The sequence below is a fragment of the Labrus mixtus genome, chromosome 5, assembly GCF_963584025.1.
Source record: "Labrus mixtus chromosome 5, fLabMix1.1, whole genome shotgun sequence".
Classification (NCBI taxonomy): Eukaryota; Metazoa; Chordata; class Actinopteri; order Labriformes; family Labridae; genus Labrus; species Labrus mixtus.
The window spans coordinates 24,553,147-24,578,041 of record NC_083616.1 but is presented as its reverse complement, the minus strand read 5'-3'; the positions used below and the strand labels follow the sequence as shown (position 1 = coordinate 24,578,041).

The following is a 24,895-nucleotide window of genomic DNA, read 5'->3' as shown; positions in this document are numbered from 1 at the left end:
TTCTGAAATCACACTTGGATATAAAAAAAAACAAGCTGTGTTTCGCAAAGCAGCCTTTTGTTGTAAAACTGCAGAGTTTTTTTTTTAAGGTCTTCAGAGTCACCACCAGCATTAACCAGACTGATGCCAGTTAGTCACTAAAAAGCTGCTAGTCCGACCCATGTGATGTCTAGCGAGAGGTGGGCTGAATGTTGTGTAACAGCAACAACAAAAAAAGCCACCATCGTCCAGCCCACTCGTTGACAAATTTGAATACAATAGAGAGAGGACTTGAAAATTAACATTTACCCTCAAACAAATACACCTCACCAGCTTGCTCTGCATCCTGTCAATGCATTTCAGCAATTACTGTACAAGGGGCCGTTTTTATAGTTGTTGTTGTCATTTCAGACAAAAACTCACAGTAGGACCATAAAAGGAGTTTCAATTTGGTTGCTGCAATTATAATTGCTGTCAGTGGCGCTGCTTTCATTACGGAAACTGCCATGCCATACTTTTCTGGGCCCATTATGATGATTGAATAATTCACCAGTAGTTCTGCTTCATTTGTAAATGAGTGAGTGCTTCCCCTCCCCTTAAATAATCCCCTGAATGAGTTGAAAGGAGAACATACAGAAATACTTTTTTATGCAGATCTCAGTCGTTGCAGAAAAGCACTACGGCCAATTTACTTGATGCTCATATTGTGAACCAAAATATAGAGCAATCCATCATTTCGATGGCAATGCTCCAAGCCAGCAGGCTTGTAAACAAGGCAGCTGTGGATAAGAGACAAGAAATGGTGTCCTAGTAAATAAAAGGTCCAAACATACAGAGAAGCAGAAGAGACCTGCCTGAGGCAACAGGTTTTTCTACCACCCTCAGTCTCAAATCACTGCAGCACTGTTAAGGAAAACACTCAGAGGAGCATCCTTTCTTCCCACCATGAAAAAAGGGGATGTTGTGTTTGTTTAGGTCACCTTTGGAAATGGAAAGAACATTTCAGGGGAGGGTTTGGAAGGCCCCAGCTTCTTCTTTTATTTTGGAAATATACATTTAATTATGTAAAGATTTACTTGAGGATAACCGTTATAATTATCTTTGCTCTTTGCTGCTGTAAATTTCCCCATTGTGGGTTAAATAAAGGATTATCTTATCTTATCAAGCTTATTTAAGGCTGTGTTTGCTTTGGGGTTTGGAAGTCCTTGTTTTCTACGGCTTCCTCCAAGTTTCCCCGAGTGATCACAACAATGAAAATGTTATCATAGCCCACAAGTCTTTCAAACCTCGTGTTATTGGATACACTGATAAAAGGTGTTATATTGTTAAGCTGTTGTGTGTTATTCATCTCTGCAAATGATTCTGAATTAAGAGTTTTCATTTCACTTCCCACATTAAATCCACATTGGTTTGCTGTCCAGTGTATTCATATTAGCTGAAATTATTGCCAAACACTTCATTGTATTGACTGGTTAGCACGTTGATGTTTGGTTTTTATCCTCCTTCCACGTCATGTAATATTATTAACGACTGTAAGGGATCCGTTTATCATGGGTAAATTTAGGCTGTAAATTAACAGCTAACTTAATTGATCTGCGTTTACCATCGATCACAGGAAAATCATTCTTTTCACAGTTGCTTTAGAGAAACACAGTGGCAGGGCAGACTGTTGATCTTCTTTCTGATGAATCGCTGGTTCAATTATACCCAAGGGGCGTAGCTATAGACAGTGTGGCTACACTGGGGGCCCCGTGCTACAAGCGGACGTCATGCGATTGTAAGCCGGCCCCTACTGGGAACGTGGAAATAATGATACAAAGACCTTTAGGTTGTGACTGAAGCTGTATATACGCAAGGGGTGGCTTAATCTATAGGGACTTGAGTTGGGAACCGGAGGGTCGCTGGTTCAAGTCTTGGTGCGTACCAAATTTGGAAATTGGTCTGGTAATTGGAGAGGCGCCAATTCACTTCAGTCGAGTAGGCCACTGAACTCCCACCAGCTCAGGAGCTCTCGCTGTGGGCAGACCCCTCACTCTGACATCTTCCCATTAGTGCGTGTCCATAGGATCTGTATTTTGGTGCAGTGTGCATATTTCAGCCTGTGTGGGTAGCATGTTCAACAACAGTCTCAAATTTAATTTCCCCTCGCAGGATAAATTAATTATATCTCCTTCTTCTTATTTGGAGTTGAGAGGCAGACTACTGATTCAATATCTTCAAGAGTGGTCACCTTTTTTAAACAAACGTCCACTGGCATATGCATTATTATAATTACATCCCGGCTCATCTCTTCTTTTATTAGCGTTTGTAAAGATGTTCATATTTTTCTAGGTGTCCATATTTATTAATGTGTTGGTCTGTTTTCCAGTTCGACAGAGCAGCCCATCGTTTGTGTGAAAATACCCGGAGTGGTCAAGACTTCTTGTAAATAAGGGACATTTCTGCTCACTGTGGATGTGTTTTTCTATTATTTTTATGAATTGATTCTAGTGGAAGCAGCTGAATGTTCGGCAACACTTGGGAGTCCAAGACAAATTTCCCCAAGGGGACAATAAAATGTATCGTACCGTATCATTGTCTGCAACCCTGATGAAGGCTTTATGCTGAAACACGTCTGTAGTTGATCTTTACGCTGCTGCTCTACCCATATAATAAAGCGTTAAAGAAAATTGAGTGTGCTGACTTTTCTGTTTTCTTATTGATCAAAGTCAATTGATACACAACATGATCACACATACACTCTAGAGGATACTTACATCGTTTAAAATTCCCGCTGATCGGGGCAAATTGTGTTTCTCACACGATGTGAATTTCGGCTGCCCTCGGGTATTTGAGCGAGGAAAACGTCAATCACAAACAATTTTTGAGAGAAGCTTCAAGAAAGAAGGCCTGAGGGAATTCAGATCTGGTGTTTGGCACAAGATGACAGTTTGAGAAAAATGCTGTGACACCTTGAGTGGTCTGCGTTCCTTTAGTTGTCTTTCTCTTAAGCCACATACTCAATATGATCTAAATTTCCATTTTCTTCTATGGCTCCTGAGTAGAGAAAGTTCTAATGTAGTCATCTGTATTGCGAGCTTGCAGCTAACCAAGCTAACAGTAATAATTCTGAAGCTGCTGCAGTGACAAAATCAAATCCCTGCACTTTAGATTTGTGCTCCTTGACTGAAACAGAAAAACAATTTCAACATGGAAACACCTTCAGTGTGTTTATTGATTTTCCACAAGCAATCGCAGCAAGAGCCTGTGGCAACCAAAAGTTTGTCTTCTAAAATTGATACCAAGATGAATTATTTTGACAGTATCTGAGAGTCCGAGAGACATAAAGTACGTCAGCATTTTTTTAAAAGGTTCAGTTTTTCCATTTGAAACAACAAACAGAGACTGGTATTTATTGTCAAAGGAGCATTGGAAAGAAGAACAGTGTTTGGAAAAAGTACAATACCCTTTTGGTTTGGATATGATGGTCATGTAGAGGAGAGAGACATTTCTAAATTGTATTCACAGAGCAACAGCCATGGCACCAAAAGAATGAATAAAGGAGCAGGGATGCTGAGGTCAGAGTAACAGCACAGAGGAAAAGATGAATAATGTGTTGATAGAGAGGAAAGGAAATGAGGAGGTTATAAAAGAAGGAAATTAAGACTTCAAGTAATTGCCAATGAATTAAAAAATAAAGGAAGATGCAAAACAAACAGAGGAGATAGCTAACTGATGGAGAGGGAGAAGGAGAAAGAGAAGGAGAAGGAACAGCAGGAAGGATTGAGGAGGTGGTACCTGTGTTTGCAAGTCAGTAGAAAGAGCTTTAACCTTCATAAATATTGACAGAATTCCGCTGGGTGAGGGATGTGATACAAAAACAACAAATACCAGCAGAGTAAAAAGAACAGGAGGAAAATGAAGGGGGGGAATAAATCACGAGACACAACAGGACTTTTTCTCCTGAGAGGTCAGGTTTTCAATGAGCCGGTTCCAAAGAGAGTAACCACCAGAGACTTGCATGATGTTAACCAGAGAACACACAAAGCTCTTCACTCTCTTCACTTTTTTTTTTTTTTCCCGGTCAGCATTTCTACCTGCTCTTTTGACCTCTCCTCCATCCTCACTTTTCTTTCTTTTATTCAACCATGGGCTCCTGCTTACGGTCTGCTTATTCACCTTCTAAAAAGAAAACTCTGCCCTGGCACCATTCAGACACTTGTGGCGTATCCTGCTTGCTCAAATGATTTCCAGCAGCAGAGGGATGTTAATGATAACACATTAATCATTCTGGTTCACAGCTAGGGCCCCTCCTCCTCCTTTCATCATATGTGCTGAGACATGACAACATATGGCTGTACATGAGGGCTGTATTCAAAATGGTTACGAATGCTTTTCATGCCTTCATACGTGCAGATCTCAAACCATGGGGTGCTGATGAAATTCAAATGCAGAGCAGAAACAAAGCTCTTCACGCTTAAAAGAAGACGTTGGAGATTTGCCTGCAGGCTTAGTTTCATACGCTTTTTGAAAGAGATTGAGCTGTAAGCTTTTTCGAGAGTGCGCCCGGTTTTTGAAAATGGGAATCGTACCCCCTTCTGCTCCATAGGGCACGTCCCCAAGTGTAATACATGCATCATCAAAAAGTGATCTATTATGAACCATTTCTTTACAAGCTTTAAGACCTCCTGGATTTCCTACACGAAGGGAAGGTTGCTTCAGGGGTTTGTAAAAATGTCATACATTGAGATCAGGAGGTCTCTGTGTAGCTAGGAACAGTCTGACCTAAAGGGGGTGGTATGGGGTGGTATGGGGTGGTATGGGGTGTCTATAGAGCAAGATATCAGGATATTTGGGTGGCAATATTGTATAGCTGCATGGCTGCAAAGTACCTATCTCAGTGTTTCCCCTACCATTATATTAGGGGGGCGGCCTTGTGGATTTGTTTTTGGGCTTTTTGTGCCTTTATTGTAGAGATAGGATAGTGGATAGAGTCCGTAATCAGGGAAAGAAGTCATATAAGGATACCTTTCTGATAGAAAAGGACAGCTGTCATTAAAAGTAACCCATGAACACCAAGATTCCTTCAAGTGTTTGTGTCGGCGTGTCCCCCCGCCCCCCCCAACGCTGTAAACCTAGGGGAAACACTGTATCTCCTTTTTGAAATGAGTTTTATGGATAAGTCTATTAAACTTCTTGGTAATGGTGAAGTCAGTATTTAATGGGAAGTTTGTTAAAACAAGAATGGAGACGTGGTTATTTTAATTCCATTTCCACCAGTAATATATTTCTAAATCTTCAGGTTGCTGAAGACGCTGCAAAACTTTCAAGAACAAGTTTCTGTGCACAGGAATCATTTGCATTTAGTAAGTTTGAACTGTTTACATTTTAAAATTGTTAGCTTGTTTTTTTTTAATTACAGTCTTACTCATGGTCTTAGTCCGTCTGTTTTCCATCTCATACTGAGGTTCCAAATATTGAAGTCAAGTGAGAACAGCATGGACTTCAGCTACTTTCAGAAACAGATGCTTAGAAAGTTTTACATTTCAGTTAAAACAGGTATTTCAAACACAACACTTTAAATCATATCCATCCACTAGGGCTGGGAATCTTTGGGTGTCTAACAATACGATTACATACGATATTGATACTTGGGGTCACGATTCGATTCAGAATCTATTTTCGATTCAAAATGATTCTGGATTCATGATTCAAAGTCTATTTTTGAATTAGAACATATTTCAGGATCTACTCCAGTCCTCTGAGAGACTGCCTGGATTTCTTGCTGCTCTATTTGGCATTGTACTGAGTTAAAGAGCTAGCCTTAGCACAAAGCAGGGAGTGACTGATAAGCCATTTTTTGGAAGTTATGAACCTATGTTCATCATATACATTCATGAAGGGAAACACAAACCCTACTATGAGGGAAAAAAACACACAACATAAGAAAATCAATACCAGGCCTCCTCACACAAATCAACTGATTCAATTAGGGTTAATTCAATAAATGTAATTTCCAGCTAACCATGCTACTCTGTTGCAACATACAGAACTACTACACCTTTAATGGTCCTGAAAACCAGGACATGCATACTGCACGGCCATGGCTTACTCACTGGTTCTGACTGTGCAGCATCTTTTAGTATGCAGTGGAAGTTTATGACTAATGGCTCACCCATCCATTCATGCATGTCTTGTCTATCCAACCACTTCTATTCAAATGAGGGATGACTGAGACATACTGTATTAGTACATAAAAAGAATGCATTCGTACTGTCTACTAAAATATACATTCAAAAACAGATCAACACACCTTTTCTGTGATGATCCGGTCCACACACTGCTTTCCTGTCAGAGGCAGGATGCATTTCTCCAATATCTTGTGTTTCCCCCCCTAAGAGAGAAACAGGTAGTTGGTTAACATAAAGGAATCAGTCTCTTCTTAAAGTGTTTAGAGGTGCAGGGATTTATCTTACATTTTACAAAACATATCCTGGGAAACAGTTTGTTATGTGTACTCATGCTTTGCCCAAAAGGAAATATATATATTCTCTACATTTACGCGTGTCTCAGTATCCCCGCCAGTCACCTTTAACAAAAGGCACATATCCAAATGCCTCTGATGCTGTCTGAGAAACACACATCATACATCACACACCCCTCCCTCCCCATCATGAAGAAAACAGGCTTCAGGGCAGTAGATTTATGCTCACCTGCTGCACCATCTGGAACATAGCTGGGCGCCAGACAGACTCCCATTAGGACAAAACAGCATGCTTCTGTGAACGCTGAATGTTACACTGTCCTTGCATCATAGCAGTTTGAGTTTTCTAACTGTAAACCCATTCGTTTGGATAGTTTTTTTCTGTTGCTTTTGTCGGATTAAGCCGAGTGTGGTTATTCAGCTGTAGCTGCAGCACAAGTCTAACTAATCAACTGTTCCCGAGTCCAATTCTAGACTTGTATTTAAATCATCCAAAGACGGTTTGTGCACAAAACCTCATCAGGATGAGTTGGCGCTCTCTGGTAAAGAGGCATTAAGCGATCCATTAACAGAATTATCCTTAATCAGTCATAACACTCAGTCATTACCGTGGAAGCAGCTACAAGTGCACTGGGGAAGGTTCTACACAGGAATAGAAAATTGGCAATCTAATAGTCCTGATTTCCCTGAGACGGGTCTTTAGGGGTAATTTGTAATGTTAATGTTGCATGATAAAAGCACACACACACACACACACGCACACGCACTCACTCCTACATGTATACAGACCTTAGCTGAGTGCTCCATGGTGACCACCACCTTGGTCCCAGCGCTAGCCACCAAGTCCATGGCTCCCCCCATTCCTTTCACCATCTTACCCTATGAACGAAAATTATAAAAAAAAAAAATGTTGAGTTCATGACCATCCTATTTATAAAACAAGAGGAACCACTGAAACATTAAAACCTTAACCTGTCTGAAGTATGGCGCCAAAAAGATATCACAAAGTTCAACAAAGAAAACCCATACCAACGAAAAGCATTTATTTAGAAGGCTAGAAGGAAATTATAAAAACATGTTTTTCTTTGTACCGCTCCTATATGAGTAGAAAGCTCTCCCAAACACAACTCCTCCTCCTCCTTCTTTAAAGAAAAAAAGACATACAAGTCTATAAATCAGCTCTGTGGCTTTGTCTATTCAATGCAAGGATATCTTCTAAAGCTCTGTGCCTTGTACAGCTTTGTTTTACCCTTTACAAATTAGAGCTTGAGAAGCTTCACACAATGAGACAAAGAACAGGAGGAAGAAATTAAAAAGGATCTTGTGCATTAGAAAAATGTGGTTTGTTAAGAGAGGCAGCACTACAAAAGCTGAAATCACACAAGTGAAATATGTATTCTCCCCCCCCTCCCCACACACACTTTTGTTTTCAATATGGTGAGGAGCACCTGTGACTTTGTTGTTTCATACGATAGTGAACATACCAAGGGTGTAGTAGACATAATGTCATCATCAATGCATAGCAGAACTTAACAGAAATAGTATGTCCACTTAAAACTGTAGCAAGCCTTTTTCTGGGAAGAAAATATGCTGCTCTTCAGTTTTCTTAATGCAGGTTTTTTCATGCTGTGAGCCCCTCAGACTAAATTACATTCACCGCCTTTGTATCACGTCACTGACAGCTGTCTCCAAACCTGAGCAAATTAAACCTGAGCAATCTGCACGAAAAGATACCAACAGAGGCGAAAAAGAAATTATGCTTTTTGTAATTGTGTGAACCAAACCTTAAGGCATATGAGTCACGAGTCCTCAAAAGCTCAGCAATCTTGATACAATTCAGGCAGGCAGTGGCATTTTGACTTGGAATTTAATGGCTAAAGCTATTAAAGGTCACAGCAAGATGCGGCAGCAACAGTACTTCAGCGTTCAGATGAGTTTAGTATCATGACAGAAGCCATCTTGGTGTTTTCAGTGGAGCCATTCGCGGCTGTATGATAAAAGGAGATAGCGGGGTGTAAACAGAGGTTGACTGCGAGGTCTCGGTTTTTTGTTGTAACTGCTAATGGCCTTAAATTGAAAGCAGAGTTAAATATGGTTATACTTAAGACGGAATAAAAAGGTGATTCTGCGCCCAAGGCTCAAGACAAAACACTTTAACGATAACATAGAAAAGACAATTACAATTAGTACAGAGCAGTTAATAGAGCATTCTTTCAAAACAAATCAGGGTTCATTAAGTTGTGTTGGTGAGATGTTAATGTGTGTGTGTGTGTAAAAATAATAAAAGATTTAATCTCTAGAGGAATAATCACTATCATAAAATGAGTAACATGATATCCTTGACTATAAATAATTGTTTCATTGCATTAACAATAATATTGTGGCAGCTAAGACAGCTTCTTTTGTGGTCATATTTTCCTTAATATTTCTCCTTCTTTCCTCATGTTATCGGTGATAGTAGAGATATAGAACTGGGGTTGAATGTTCCTTATGCTCATAACAAGCAATTCCAATGTCGTCCAGTATTTTGGAGTGGATACAATCGACTTGCATGTATATATTATTTTACAAAATGTAAAGTTTTGAGCGTTTATTAGAATTTTTAAAGGGACCAAAGGAACAACTTTTTTAAAATAACAAGTAAAAGAACTGCTGGGCGTTTGAAAAATTGGCTCCCAGTCTCTCATTGTCCCGAATAAAGAAGGTTTCCAAATATGGACAACTGACATGCAGATATGGCCACAGGGTGACGGCTGAGTAACTGAATTAAAATCCCATTTGCTCATCAATCATGTGAAGGGCCTGCTTTGCTCTGTGCTCGATAACCAGAGGATATATATGCCGAGTGTGGTGCATCATAAGGATGCTGTCTGCCTCCGGGGAGGCCAGCTGGGTGGAGAAGATATCAACAGAGAACGGAAGGAGGGCTGGGAGAGGAGAGGCGGGGTAGAGGAAGTAAGGAAAAGCACAAGCTGAGGATATGGGAGAGGCTGCTTTTTAATTAACTTTTATCATCTAAAACACTAATCGAGAGTGGCTTACTGTAACAGCTCATATAACATCCCAAACTAAAACAGCTTCTATCTTTTATTAAAGTACTGTCCACTTTGGCTTTAAACCTTTTAACACAATTCACCATCTTTTATTCCTTCAGTGGTCAGAAAGAAAATGGCAATCACCTTTTCATACAATCAACGTTGATTACATTTTAAGTATGCGAGTGCTAGGTGGTGTGTTCAGGTGCGCCAGAAAGAAAGCACTCTTTGACCTGGTGTAGTGAGCCAAACACATATACCATTCAGCTGGTAGGTAGCTGTAAGAAAACCAGAGAACAACTTGAAAAAAACAAACATCCATAGTACATTACCACTCATTATGATCAACAAGAGTCAAAACAACAGTGAGCATTTAAAGGAAATTACATCCAGTACAAGCAATTGAAATGAGACAGCTACAGCGCCTTTGTAGCATCCTAGTGACAGTCAAGCTACAGGAACAAGCAATCGAGTTCATTCCCTGAGTATGTGTGCATGTGCACATGGTCAAATGTCTCACTAATGCTCATGACCTTGTTACTTAGATAACACTATAATAACAATATTGTGAACACCTGATGACACGCATTGGCTCCCCTGCTTGTCAGTGACCTGAATTGCTGAGAGCATTGGTAATTGCTTTCCTCTGATTGACAGCTTAGCAAGTGGTTGTCTAGGCTGCTATGATCAGAGCTGCAGAATGTGCAAACTGTTAAACAACAAAAAATGGAATACACTACATATTATAACAACACACTTCTCTAATAAGATGAATCACACGCTTATAAGGCACAAGTCTATGTATGCCTGCACACAAAGATACGTCCCACACATACACACGCAAGATTAACACACAATTAGTGAACGTAAGGAGTCACATTTTCATAAGGCACCTCAACATAAAAGAACTCTCTGTAATCAGTGCATACATAAGACTTGCAAGGTGGAACAAAGAACTTGTTTTGTATGTATGACAGAGGAATATGTTACAAAGTTAGAAAGGAAGGTGTTGAAAACCTGTTACATTCTGCCTCCTAGATTAAGAGAGGACTATTATTTCAAATGGATCTAGACAGTCAGAGCATGCTGCTTTGTACCCAAACAAACTGCTTGACTTCACTTAAATGGGATTCATGTGAGGAAATATCCTCTGCATATTACACCAAAAAAAAAAAAAAAAAAAAACATTGTGGGCAATTAAGTCATTTAATTAATACAGCTTTGATGATTTTAACCTTCCAGGTCTGACAGAAAGCCCCAAACATTTTTTAATTTCCTCACTGTGGAAATGTCAATTTGCATGCTGTAATCTTGGCACCATGGGGGCAGTAGGACACCTGAACCTTTGTATCTTGACACATTTCATTAGCAGGAGCCGTAGAAACATGAAACGGCTTTAGTGCTAATTTGACCCTCAGAAGAATTGTTCAGATGCTCAAATAGAATCACAGGGAAATATCAATTTACCCATTGTTTTTCGTAATGCATTACAGAAAACCTCATTAATTGCAGGTTTGCGAAAAGGATTAGGTACAGCAAGTAGGAGGATTCAAAGGAACTTCAGTGTTAGCTTTGTAGTTTTTAATTTCACATCTTCACATTGGAGCAGGTAATGACAACGTCTGTTAGCACTGGTTCCCACAGGTGGTCTTTTCCCCCCTCATAAAACATTCACTTGTTTTTTTTTTTTACCCCTCATACAAGTATGAAAATAATCCATGCTAGAGGCAGATCTACTGTAGCCTACCCATATGCTAATTAAACAGGCGTTAAGAGAGGATCTACGTAATGGAGCATCCAGTCATATAACGGCTTCTTAAGAGAGAGATAGTGTGGGGGGCCTGCAGGAGGCAGTATCAGTGGTGCAGAACCCAGATAGCATTAGACATCTTAAGTCAAAGCTCTGCTGAGATGACACCTATCATAACACAGGAGGGTGGAGACAATGACACAGTCAGTCTCACACCACCAACAAGGCTTTCTCAGTGAGATGCCAACGGCAAAAAGGCAAAGGTTTTTTTTTTATATAAGACTTAAAAAGGCTTTTAGAAGAGCACGAATGGAACGGCTACAAAAACTGGATTCATAATCTTTCACACAATGATTCTCTGTACAACAGGGAAACACGTATAGTGATTCAAAGTCTGTGAATTCTTTGAAAGCAGCCTTTTTATATGAAGGTGCATACATCCTCTACACTGTAAGGGGCTGATAAGAAGATTCAGAAGATAATCTTTTCTATGACACACTGTGCTCTTCGTCTTCTAAATGATTCTACTGTTGCACTAAAACATGAGCTCAGCGTCACGGGAAGCATGCTTTGACTCGTGCTTTATTTGTCTTTACAGACATAGTGGTTTGCTCTTTTTTTTTTTGTTGCCATGGCGACAGAAAACCCTCATTTGTTTTGCAAGTGTACACTTTCCGCTCAGTGGCAGACACAGCACAGAAAATGACCCCCTTCACAATCCAAGAGTTCCCACAAACCGACTGGCTTCCTTTCTCTCCCCTTCAAATTCTCTGACAGTCTCCGCTGTCTGACACGAATGACTCGCCATTTAATAACATAGCGACGGACCGCCACAAGCCTTCGTTACCCCGACAACTAATGACAAGAATCAGAGGGAGACACGTTATGTGACAGGGAGACAATAGAAATCGTGTTCAAAGTGATTGGAAAACATTTCTGTTTTTTAGTGTACGGCAGATGGAGGAATTACAACCAACACTTTGTTTTCCAACAGTGACTAATGAACTTTATACACATTTCAGTGGGAACTTCTAACCAAACAGGTCATAATGTGGCCAGTACAGGATCAATCCAATAATGAATGATAAACACATTCATTGTATGTTTTGATTTTTTACATTTTTGACCTGCAATAGCGACAACTGATATGTAGCAATTAGTCTTAATATTTCTAGAAACACAAGAAAACAAATTTTACTTCCAAAGTACAATGGAGCTCAGTTCAAAGGGTACATAGGAGATTAAAAACGCATGTATTAAATGTACAGACACAGCACCGGATTGTTTGTACAAATAGAAATATGTAACATTATAGGCTGCGTTCTCTGTGCGCAGCGCGGAGAGTACAGCCGGAAAGCTGGAGGGCCGAGACAAAGGAATTTAAGCGGTAATTTTACAGATTAACTAGCAACAGCGCGAAATATTACGATGTATGTGGTATAAAACACGAATAACAAACACACGTACGGTCAATTTTCAGGACTGTCAAAATGGAGTGTTTCATTCTGAAAATAAAGCCGGATGTTTTAATGTTGTTTCGGCGTCGGACTTCCGTCACCGCTCGATCCTTTCTGTGGTAAATTGATGTGACGTGCTTCGGCATCCGGCAAAAATAGAAGCCTTGCGTATATATGTTGCGGAGGGCTCTGGACTGCCGGAGCTGAGACGCAGCGCAGCGGAGCCAGTGGAAGCACACACCTTGACTAAACTATCAGATCCGTGGCCACCATACAGTAGGATAGTGAATACAGTTGTTTTAAGATGTTATTATTACTTATCATGTGCACTTCAGTCACAAACTGCATTTTAATAGTCAGTAGCTCGGGGGACTGCGGCACTTGAGCTGCTGTTACACTGAGCCTACAGGGGTTTGGGAATATAACACATGTAGCTCTTGTTTTCTCTGATTAAAGTCAACAACTTTTACACTGAATTCTCTTGTTGTAATTGACCAGATACATAGTTATTACTTCTGTAAACCTGAACGTATTTAGTGTCCCTGAATTTACCAGATCTGATTGAGCTTCTCAGATTTGACAAGGCAAGTGAAAACAAAGAAGCAGAAATCCAATCATAAAAGTAAAATATGTCTTTATGAAAGGTTTATGTGTCTCCGGTCTTGAAATCTGAGCAGAGGAACATGTGGGAGGAAACATCAGCATCTGTATCTCCTGAGAACAGCTGGGTGCAAGGCTTGTATGACGGCTTCACAAAGCTCCGACAGCAGCTTACGAATAAAACAGTGGACCAAATCCAAAATACAATGCTTTATTCTATTATCCCTTCTCCCAATATTGTTCTCCCTGATATTTCAGGCCGAGTGGAGATGTAAAAGCATTTCAAAGCCCTCAACTGGAAAATGTTCATCTGCACTTTGCATATTAAAAGCGTTCAAAAGCAACATAATCACGCTGAGAATGCTGCATGCCCGACTCCTACGTAACCTTTCCAATTTCACGCTTCGTACCGATCTATAGATAGTGGATCATTTTCATTGTCAGAGAAGGTGGGACATGTGATTCTCTTCATCCATCCTTTTGTAAGAGAGGAACAATGAAGATGGAAGCGTAGGTAGGGGCAGAGGTACGTGTGCCTGTGCTGCTGTAAAATTCTGCTTTAAAACTGCCTAACACCTAAATGGCCAAATGAGATAAACCCCCCCCTGCTAATGAATTATCAGCTCCAGTGCAGGTCTTCAATACCCACATAGCGTCCTCCGCTTCATCAAGCGCTGGTTAATTAGCAATCACCTCGACAAACAAGTGCAACTGGTAATGTAAAGAGAAAATTAATTACAGCTCACCATCACTTACAGTATTCCTGTGCACAATGCTAACTTACATAATGTGCAGACAGTGTTAGATTATCAAGGTCTCTGTATGTTAACATCTTCAACACACACTTTGTATCCACTAGGCTGCATAGAAAAGAAGCATCTAGAAGAAAATGCTTTTGCTGAATCAACCTAGACTGTGCACTGCAGTCAGGCTGAAAGCAGCCATGTGCCAGAGGCCATTCTGACCAAGCTCTGCCGTATTGTAGTCAGGCTCTTAATGGGTTCTTGACCTTAGTAATCAAAGAGGACGACTGTGTCAACTGTGGACTTAAGATAAATTGACCTGATCAAACATCTAGCCATGACGTTGGACACCCATTACACCGGGGGCTCACACACCTTGCTCCCCTTACAAGCATATCTGTGTGCCGAATGAATCTGCTTCAACAAAGACATGTCATATTTACGAAATGCCAAAAGCGACCATGTGTGAAATTATCAAGAGAATACAATCATATCTTACTGAGCAAAAGATGAATACTGTCGCAGAAGAGAAGAGAACAAATATTTGAACCCTCAACAACCCCGTCATTCCAAATTCTCATTTCAACAAGTCAATATGCAGAAACTTGATTATGGTGAAAAAGACATTACACCAGTGATTCCCAAAGTCAGGCCGATGCCCCAAGGGGGGGGGGAGAGTGTGATGGGGGAGAGGACAGCACAGCAAAGTATTGTGAATTTTGTAAGAGGACTTCAAGTAAACATTAGGCTTATAACGATGAATCTGCACCAGACGTCATAACTTCTAAAACAAAGATTGGTAAATAAGACGAGTCATGTCTCGCCCTCTGCTTCTTCTGTACACGTGGGTAAAGAAGAGAACCACACGCCTCTCTTTTGGTCACATCCTACCTGTGACAGGTTTTTTCTTCAGTTTCCTCAATCAACGAAAAAAAAAAAAGATCAAAGCTGAACATGGGATATTAATTTAAGCAGCCTCATGGCTGGAGAAGAACTGTCATTGGAATTATTGCAGGACTGGAGGTAAAATCTTAAAGGATATTTTGATCTTTTTCATTTGAAAAAAATCTGTTTACAGCTTTGACTGTTGTTACATCTTAGAAATGTGCACGTTTCATGTTACATGATCACTTTTCATTGCTTCCTCTATAAATTCCTCTTTTGCAGACAATGTTTGAGGTACATTCTAAAAATATGGGAACTTGTAAGCAAAGCAGTGTATATCTACTGAAGATGTGACTTTGGTTATTAGATTGCAATAACTGAAAATGATTATTGGAGAGAATAAACAATGCATTGGTCTTTAGTGAAGGAAAGCAGTTAGTTGCATGAATTTATTTTGTCTTCATCGACAAGTCCTCATTATGTTCGTCATAAAATCTGAGAAAATATAAAAAAATATGAGTAATATGCAGGAACTGACACGTTTAAAGTTTCAGACGTGATACAGTTAGCAGTCTAAAACAAGAGTTGATTGCAAAACTCAAAGGACACAACATGTCCCAGTGTGTGTCCTTGATGACACAATATGCAAGTCAGTAAATACAGGTGAATCAATAAGAGAGCACAGGAAGCCTTCAGAGTGACCTGGTACAGGTGATGTCATGTTATATACACAGCAGACAGAGCAGGACGCAAGCATGTGAAAAACAGAAAACAGAAAACAGATGTGATGTGTGCCACCAACGCTAAACTTACCGGGATCATCCAGTTGGCTAGATCTCCGTGTTTAGACACCTGCATGGCTCCAAGCATGGTCAGGTTGACGTGACCTCTGCAGAGAATGACATGACAGAGGAAGACAGCTGTCAGCTTCAGAATCAGTTATACTTATGAACTCACCAGTCCACTGCACAGATGTTCTGAAAATAAAATAAAGAAACTTCAGACTTTTTTTTGAAGACAAACCAGAATCTGAATTTATTGCCTGGTTTAATTTTTAAGACTGAAGGAATTGTTCTTCATCATAATAACTTCCTCCCACAACGGCTATTTGCTTATTTATTCATTTGGCTAATGAGCCACTACTAAGTAGCAGCTACTCTTCCTGGAGTCATCTCATACAAATATGAAAATCAAAATCCACACAAATGACATCATTAACTGTCCAGGGCAGAACCGAAGAAGTCAAAAATAGAAGTAATAACAACACAACACAATAACAGGCAGAGTACAAAGCAAGAAGACAAAGATGAAGCGATTGTAAATCATGTACTGCTGGCTGTACATCAAATTGCCCCTCTGGGATAATAAAGATACCTTGAACCTTGAAAGGTTATATCACATCTGCCAACAATATAATATATAATATAATATATATGTAATCAATAAAATACAGTGTTGGACAAATCTTATTATTATTGTATATATACTTAAAAATGACCAAGAGATTCTACATTAATGATCACATATTGATATTATGCAGCAGTTGATAAGTTCAACAGAGTCTCTGTGCCATGAGAAATGTCTTTAAACTCTTTTTAAAAACTGTTTTACTGGTTAGACTGGTAATGTCTGATGGAAGATCAGTCCACATCTTCATGCCTCTATACAGAACAGCACGTTGTCTTAGTGTGACATTAGTGAGCTACTGCTATGGTTACAGGACCTCTCTTTGGTAGAAGACTAATAAGAATGTTTTTTCTGAACTATACAAATACAGATGGATTGATCTGTTTATAAACTGTTGTTCCTTCTGAGTTAAGTGTTTTTTTTTCCCTCAAACACAATATGAATTTTGCTGGTATTGGTATGGTGATAAACTTCAGCCTCCACAAGAAATGTCTGCTGCATATCAATTTGCTGTTTTAGCAGAAGAAATCAATGCTAATTTCAACCCTAGTAATTTAATCACTCTATTAATGTGTCCAAAGAGAGAAGTTTCCTTCTGTTTCTACAAAACTTTTAGGTCAAAGTTACCAGAAAGAAACCCAGCAGTGCCTCTGGAGCAGATAAGAGTGATGATGAGGATGCTTGCCTCTGCATAGCTTTAAACATGAATCTATGGCACTGCTTTCCTCAGTTAAACAATTAGCATGTTGGTTATGATTGTTTCTCTGTTTTATCTGGACACACACACACACACACACACACACACACACACACACACACACACACACACACACACACACACACACACACACACACACACACACACACACACACACACACACACACACACACACACACACACACACACACACACACACACACACACACACACACACACACACACACACACACACACACACACACACACACACACACACACACACACACACACACACACACACACACACACACACACACACACACACACACACACACACACACACACACACACACACACACACACAGCATGGTTCCATTTTGCCCCCGCCAGTGACTGGACAGCACTATTTATGAGCACTATTGGATTTCCTCTGGGTGGACAAACAGAACTGATGCTGAAGGGAGTGCGGGTGGGCAATCTCAGACAGCTGGTGAATCAATAAGAAGCAGGGACCTTGGGAGTATTGGAACGGCTGCAGTCGTACACCAGTCTACTGGTGACAGTAGCTATGTGTTAATATCCAGTATTACAAATCATGAGTGTGTCCTGTGTTACAGTCTGGCTCAGTGGATATAGCTGGCTTATGGTGCAAGTGAAAAGCAACTGAATTAAAATACAATGAGGAGATTGTTGAAGTCTGTTTGCTGATTTGTTTTATGTGTGCCGGCTTGTCTTCTTCCTCAGTCTGCTGTTTTTGCACTTCCCTGCACCTACGTGGTGTGCATATAAGTACCGGTACATCCTTTTTCTTGTGTTATGGATAAGCCACACTAAGAAGTTTCTAGACATGATTTATGAAAATTATTTGAAGGGTTAATAAGCTTGGGGCCCTGTGTAGCCTAGCAGTAACATTGCACGCCCCATGTAAAGACGCCATAGTCCATGAAGCAGGGAGCCCTGGTTTCAACTTCCTACTCTCTCTCTACTGTCCTACCTAGAATTAAATAAGTAAATAAATGAAGTGTTTATAAGCTTTCTAAGACTAAACCCAGAAACATCAGGCATATCTATCTCATAATCAGATTACACGTTTTCAAAGCTCTTGTTTTCTGATCTTACCCTCGGATCATGGCAAACGACTCATCACTGGAGAAATAGGCAGCCCCGGGGAGCACAGTGACCGTCTCCTTCCCTGTAGAACACAGAGTTGGCACATTTGATTTATTTGGTGAAATACAACAACAAATGTTGAAACAGTTTTCGAAAATGATTACCGGTAACTAAATTTGCCAAATGAACAGTGCATCAATGATATTGAATGTGCAATCATTTAGTGTTAATGAGTCTGAGGTGCTAAAGCTGTCGTATGTCGACAGGTTAATCTCTTTAAACGGTGTCTTGAGACGTATGATCACCACAGCATTACTTCAGTCTGTGTTTAAAAAGCGTGTATTCAGCTACACTTAGTTATTCGTTTTACTGCAGAGACAGAAACATGTGATCATTTAAGTAAAGGGCACATTTCCCTTCAGATTGTGTATAGTTTATAGTTTTGTATGGAATCACAACATTACTTCTGACTGTATAGTTGAAAAGCTCTGTATTTTTAACTTAAAAGGTCACATAGTATGAAAATGCACTTCACAGTGTTCTTTCTGACAATAACATATGTCCTTAGCCTGTCGACAAACCCCCCAATAATGTGAAAAGTCCATCCTCTCCTTCTTTTGCCTGCCCCACTTTTCAATAAATGTGTGCTCAAACAGGCCATTTGGAGATTTTCCCTTCATCACAAAGGGCAGCAACCCCTCCCCCAGGTGGGTGACACTCCCACAGCTAGGTGTTTGTTCTGCCATCCGAGTCTGACTTTTCACCGGAGACAAATGAGCATGGTGAAAGAAAGCCCAAGCCGCCCAAACCCGTCTAGAGGGGGCGTGGCCAGACACAGCTCATTCGCATTTAAAGCTACAGACACTGAAACAGCCTGTTCTGAGCAGGGCTGAAACAGAGGGGTTTATAGTCATTATAAAAGAAAGGACAGACGATTTTGAGCAAGAACATTCAAAGACATGCTTTGTTGACCCCTGAAACTTCTTTAAACTTGCACAAAAAGGACGTATAATATGTGACCTTTACAATAAGATAAAATAATGTTTACACAGTTTTAATTTGTTTTACACAAATTTTAAATTGGGAGGTTTTGATTAAGAGAACACTCACCAGCATTAATCAAGTCTGCATCTACTGCTTCTTCAGTTGGGTACGGGCCCTGTGAAGGAAGGATGATTTTAAACAAGACCATGCACACAGCTGGGCAGTCACACACTCACACATCAATGAGCTTGACCAGTCATGCTCTTTCAAGAGGTGGACAGACACAATCACATTTTTTTCTGATTAGATGAGACATTGATTTTCTCTGTGTTCAACAGAGGGAGCAATCCTGTTAGACAGACAGGAAAGGAGAGCGGAGAGAGCACAAGAGAGGAGGGAGCACAATCTCTTTAACATTGGCAATAGTAATTAAAAGAAACCTTGACAAATAATTCCTTAGCATAGAGGTCTATATGCTCCTGTCAACACAACTGATTGGCTAGTCGTTCCAAAACAGCGGTCTTTGTTGGAGTCTCAGCCTTCGAATAATGATGGTGAGAAAGAAAATAATGGCAGAGAATTTGTTACATAACACACCCAACACATTACAAATAATGGCCCTGACTGGGAATGCTACCACTCAAATGAACGACTATTCATCTTGCTTCCTGTGCACGGAGCAATTTAGTTTAAAAGCATTTACTGCTGCTTCAAAAAAACAACATGAAAACATGCCGCTTGTTAGCCTGTTTTGTTGAAATTCAAAGCACTGGAAGCTAAAAAAGGGAAATTCAAGCTCTCTGTAGACGTCTTACCAGTCCCAAAATTCCGTTTTCACTTTGAAGGTGTACAGTGATGTCTGGTTTCATAAAGTTGCTGGCCAGCATGGGGATACCGATACCAAGGTTGGCTGGTTGGTTCTTTGTTAAAGATGATCACGACCACTTTTTTTTTTTTTTAAAGCATTCAATGAATCTCAGACATTAAGAAATGCAGAATACCACACACCAACACAAACCCTCCTATTCATCCATCGTTGTTGCTGACTCATTGCAACTATGATGTTATGTAAATAAGCTGGGGGAAAAAAAAATGTCATCTGGACAAGACTCAACCCACAGCATTTTAAAATCTTAACATTTCCAAGGTGCCACTTGGAAACTGTCATACTGAATTAGATATACCGGCACTAACTACAGATCCGTCTTATAAAACCTAAAGCAAAGGTTAACACAGTACAATATATATGTGAGATACTGATTCAAAAAGGATTATGTGGATGATTTTCCTGTACAAAAAAATGATGCTAAAGCTAAAATAGGCTTTTTTTTAAAGAAAGAAAGCTAAGGAACAGCTTTCCATTTTTTTTGTTGCAGGCACAGAGTATTTAGTAGGTGTGAAAGGAAGTGAGGTTGTCAACATTTCCAGTACTTCAATACTTTTCAATAACAATTAATTTTTTACATTTATTTTAGGGCTTTTTATGCTTTTATTTTAGAGATAGGGCAGTGGAAAGAGTCAGAAGCTGGGGAAAGAGAGTGGGGAACGTTATGCCAGAAAGGAGCCACAGGTCGGAGAGAGATTTCCGCCTCTGTACACGGGGACTGCGCTCTAACCGCTAGGCCACCGGTGTCCCAATACCAAATGTTTTAAAAAGTTACAATCTCAGTTATTTTAATGATAGGTTGTATCCAAAAGTGCTGAACCTTAACAAAAACTACAGATTGTCAGTCATATCTTTAAACATAACACTGGCTTGAGCAAAAAAAAGGAAAGCACTTTCTGAACACAATTACGTTGGCAACGCTTTTGTATCGAAACATCGCCAACGTATTTGTACAGTTTAAACAGCGTGCAGGAGTTTCCTTGCATTATTTAGTACTCAAAAAAAGAAACGACACAAGATTGGGTGCCTCAGTATTGAAACAGGTATCCACATCATTGGATTTTGTCTAAAATTATATAACATTTTATACATCTGGTACCTTGACAACCCTAATAGGAAGCCTGCTTGACTTTGTTGAAAAGGATACCGTACATCCCATCCTCAAACTCCAACGCAGCCCTGCGAATGATCCTTTCACGGACTATGTCTGAGTCCTTCTTCGGTTTGGGTTTATCTGCTTGGCTTTTCTTCACTGTGCGTTTCTGGAACAATACAGAGGTATTCAAGGAAAGGAAAGAGAGCATCTATGAAGGCCATTTCTGGCTGACCACACAGACACATATGAATGGGAAACATGAGTATGTGTGTCTCTGAACAGTGATTATAAGGCAAAACCTCAGCTACAATGGATAAGTCAGAAAGGGTTAACTCTTCATTGTTACAGGATTCTTCTAAACAATTTAAATGTAAGCAGTTGTTGAATGAAACACTACTTCCAATGCAGTGACGAAAACCAGAAAAAAGGGAAGGATCCATGCAACACATAAAGAATAAAAGATTCTCACGTAATAAAATCATCAAGAATAAACAGAGAAAACAAATGCAATTTGATTGCTTTCAATATTGATTTCTCCATCTGTGCAAAATCTGAAAGGCCTCAATTTTTTTTTATTTTTTTTTTACCTCAATCCTTTTCTCGAAGCTGGCTCCCTGGACGACCCTGTGGACGTAGATGCTGGGGATGTGGATGTCCTCTTCAGCAAAGGTCCCAACATCCACCACCTCCTCCACCTACACAGAAACACAGAGAGATAAGCTCCACGTTCAGATGACAAATATCTCCCAAACCCTTGAGATTAAAGCTTAGATAAGTAAAACTGTGCGCTGATGGAACTGCACAACCAGGAAATAACCTCTGCCCACCCAGTGTGAAATTTAAGATTGTCCGATAAAGACCAGCACATTTATTTTGCTTATCTAAAGGATCATCTTAGGATATACATTTTTTAAGACATTGGGACATTCCTGAATCCAAAGAAATTCCTAAAATCCAAAGAAACACTTACCATTATTTTAAGACAAACAACAGACTTTTTAAAACCCTGTCTGATTCTACACTCTGAATGAACGTCCAACAGCAGGGAGGCTGACGCACAAGCACATATTTGTTTTCCAAATATGGTCTCACAGTTTAAAAAAAAAAAAAAAAAAGTCTGCTTCTGCCATGTCTTTCACATCAAAGTGAGGGTAAATATTTGTGGGAGAAAGTGTTGCATTTATTTTTTATTTTAGCCACAGAGTGCATTGTAGGCCATGTGTGCAGCCAAAGCCAAGCTCGGCTGTCGGTAAACACAAGAGGCTCGTCTGACACAGCATGCACAGGGCTCACAGCTTGATCCTGGGATCAAAGGCGGAGGGGAGAAGAAGGGGCGCATGGAGGATACATATTTGGCGCCGAGTGGACTTTGGTGAAACTGAAACAGGAAAGGTCAAACGAGGCTAATACTTTGGACTCCCCATTGTGGACCGCAATGTTTGGCTACTTTGTTTTATCCTTAGGTAATATCCGTAAGCTCTGCCTCAGGACTCTCATACAAGGTTTACATTTCAGCTCAAGATCTCAGAGGGGCGGCTTAAACACTGACCACTGACTTGGTCTAAATACTTCATCTAACTTTAACTTCCTTCCTCTGCCAGCGAAAGAAAAAAGATATGGGTCGTATCTTTGCTTTCTCTGGGAGTTTTGGGGCAACGTTTGTTTGGGTATAAACTAAAATCTGGGCTATGATTTACCCATGTCATGTAAGGTACTCTACTCTGGTAATATGACAGCAGGTACTGCATTAAGAGGGGCCGGCTGTTTGTTGAAAATCTTGTTAGCATGCCTGAAAAAAAAAAAAAAAAGGCCATCACGAGGAGATGGAATGGAAACAATGTCAAGAGAAATGGAAGAAATGAGAGTGAATTATTGAATAAGTCACAGTGACACATGTTTTAGAGACGAGGCAATCAAGAACCCTTCATGGTTTTATCTCTTTGACCGTCGTTTGGTTCTTTCGGGGTGTAAAGGAGAAAGGCACGGGTCTCAAAATAACACCAAACAATATATTCACGGCTCCCACACAGAGGTTCACCACCAAATGTCGAGCAGCATATAGAGTTATATCTCTCTAACAAGACACAGATGGAGATGTCTATTGATTTAAGCGAAGCTGGGTGTATATATAACTGAGATAAGAAACCCAGAATGAACGCACCTGCACTCTCATCCTTAGGTGAACTGCTTGTAGAACACATTTTTCCCCTCTTCCACTTGCTGTAAAGCGTGTGTTGACTCCATTTAATCTTGCTGCCCTTTTCAGAGTGTTCAAGCTCCTCAAACTCACGAGTTAATTTCATATTTATGTTAGGCTGTGGTTCCTGGCATTTTAAGTCAACCAAAGAATCGAGCTGAACTTTAAAAGGGATCTGCAGAAGGCTTTCTTTCAAGAAGTGACTTTCCTTTTTCAAACAGAAGAGGCTTCAAGAGGGAGGAGGTGCAGTTTCTTTCTTCTTGAAGATTCTTCAAAAAGGGATAAGCACTTGAAGAGACATTAAATTAAAAGGGGGCGAAAAAAAGAGCGCGCACACCAGAGTTATCGTTATATCTCTCGGGGTCTTAAAGGGGGCTTAACCGTGACAGCATAATTCTCCTTTTTTATGTTTCTGCTTCCCTCCTGTGCGGCTCAGAGAGTAACCCATTTATCCCATTTACATGAGGGGCAAGCAACCGTTCAGAACAAATTGAATTGAATCTCTCCTTATCTCCACTTCCTCCCTCAGCACTCAGCGCTGACTGAGAGGAGTCAATGGCAGAGAGTGGATCCCGTCTTGGCGTTGTCATGGATACGCGGGCTTTGGTCTGCGGTGAGCAGGGGCCACTCAGGACTGTAAAGTGATTTTAGAATCTTTTTCTGGTTCTCCTGCAGTCAGGTTCTGGTGAATCTCTGATGCTCGCCAGCGGAAAAAAAAAAAAAAAAAACGAGGCCATGCACGATGAGTTTGGTAACGCGAGAGATTTGATACAGCAGTCCCACACATCCACCCACACTTTTCTCTGGGGGCTGCATGTGTCTTTTGTGAGAGTGATGATTTCCATAGACATCTTCATCAGGCAAGATGAGGCTCATCACATTATGAAACAGTAGCAGCAATGAAATATGGAAAATATGCAATAGGGCATGAAAAACAAGACTTCTAGTGTTTGAATTCGATTAACCGTATCAATCCCTAATTTTGTCTCTTCCCTCAGAGATGGGTTCCTCCATATCCGTTTGTTTGTCTCTCGCACACATGCAAACAAACCCTGTATTACATTTTCAATTAGCCTTCCAAAGCTAAGTAACAGCACAATGACACGCTCATGCAATTTAAATGTGCTGTGTACATAAAAAAAAAAAAAAAAGCGTTCCGTTCCTTTCATCTAGGTGCTGTGTCCTGGCTGCACTGGCGCTCAGATGCAGTTCAGACAGGATGTTCAACGGACGGGGACGGATCAAGCATTAAAATAAAATGATAAAAACACACAAATGAACACACACACACACACACACACACACACACACACACACACAAATGAGCAGGTGTGTGAAGCAGGCAAACAGGCACACGATGAGACACACACACATTGATATTCCCGTATCTGTAGAACGATTTTCACATCAATGAAAGCTGAGCAAGGCATGAAGTGAGCTGGCACGAGGATAGAGGGAATCAAAGTGCCCTCAGGGGACACACGATGCTGTTTCTTTTCTTTTTTTTTTAAGGCTGTGAGCCTTGTCGAATCTTGTTAATCTCAAATTGATTGGACACAAACTATCACATTCCTGGAATAAACCACCAATGATGTCGTTGCGT

General features: G+C 40.3%; 1 protein-coding gene across 1 annotated transcript in view; it reads right to left on the bottom strand.

The window, feature by feature from the left end:
• oxct1a (3-oxoacid CoA transferase 1a) overlaps window positions 1-24,895 on the bottom strand; it is a 50,276-nt gene that overhangs the window by 5,015 nt on the left and 20,366 nt on the right. The window contains exons 8-15 of the mRNA XM_061038764.1: window positions 21,683-21,790; window positions 21,147-21,261; window positions 19,929-20,023; window positions 19,240-19,288; window positions 18,139-18,211; window positions 15,726-15,801; window positions 7,232-7,321; window positions 6,272-6,352 (exon numbers count right to left, since the gene is read on the bottom strand). Coding sequence (XP_060894747.1) covers window positions 6,272-6,352; window positions 7,232-7,321; window positions 15,726-15,801; window positions 18,139-18,211; window positions 19,240-19,288; window positions 19,929-20,023; window positions 21,147-21,261; window positions 21,683-21,790 — 687 coding nt within the window. The remainder of the gene's footprint in view (window positions 1-6,271; window positions 6,353-7,231; window positions 7,322-15,725; window positions 15,802-18,138; window positions 18,212-19,239; window positions 19,289-19,928; window positions 20,024-21,146; window positions 21,262-21,682; window positions 21,791-24,895) is intronic.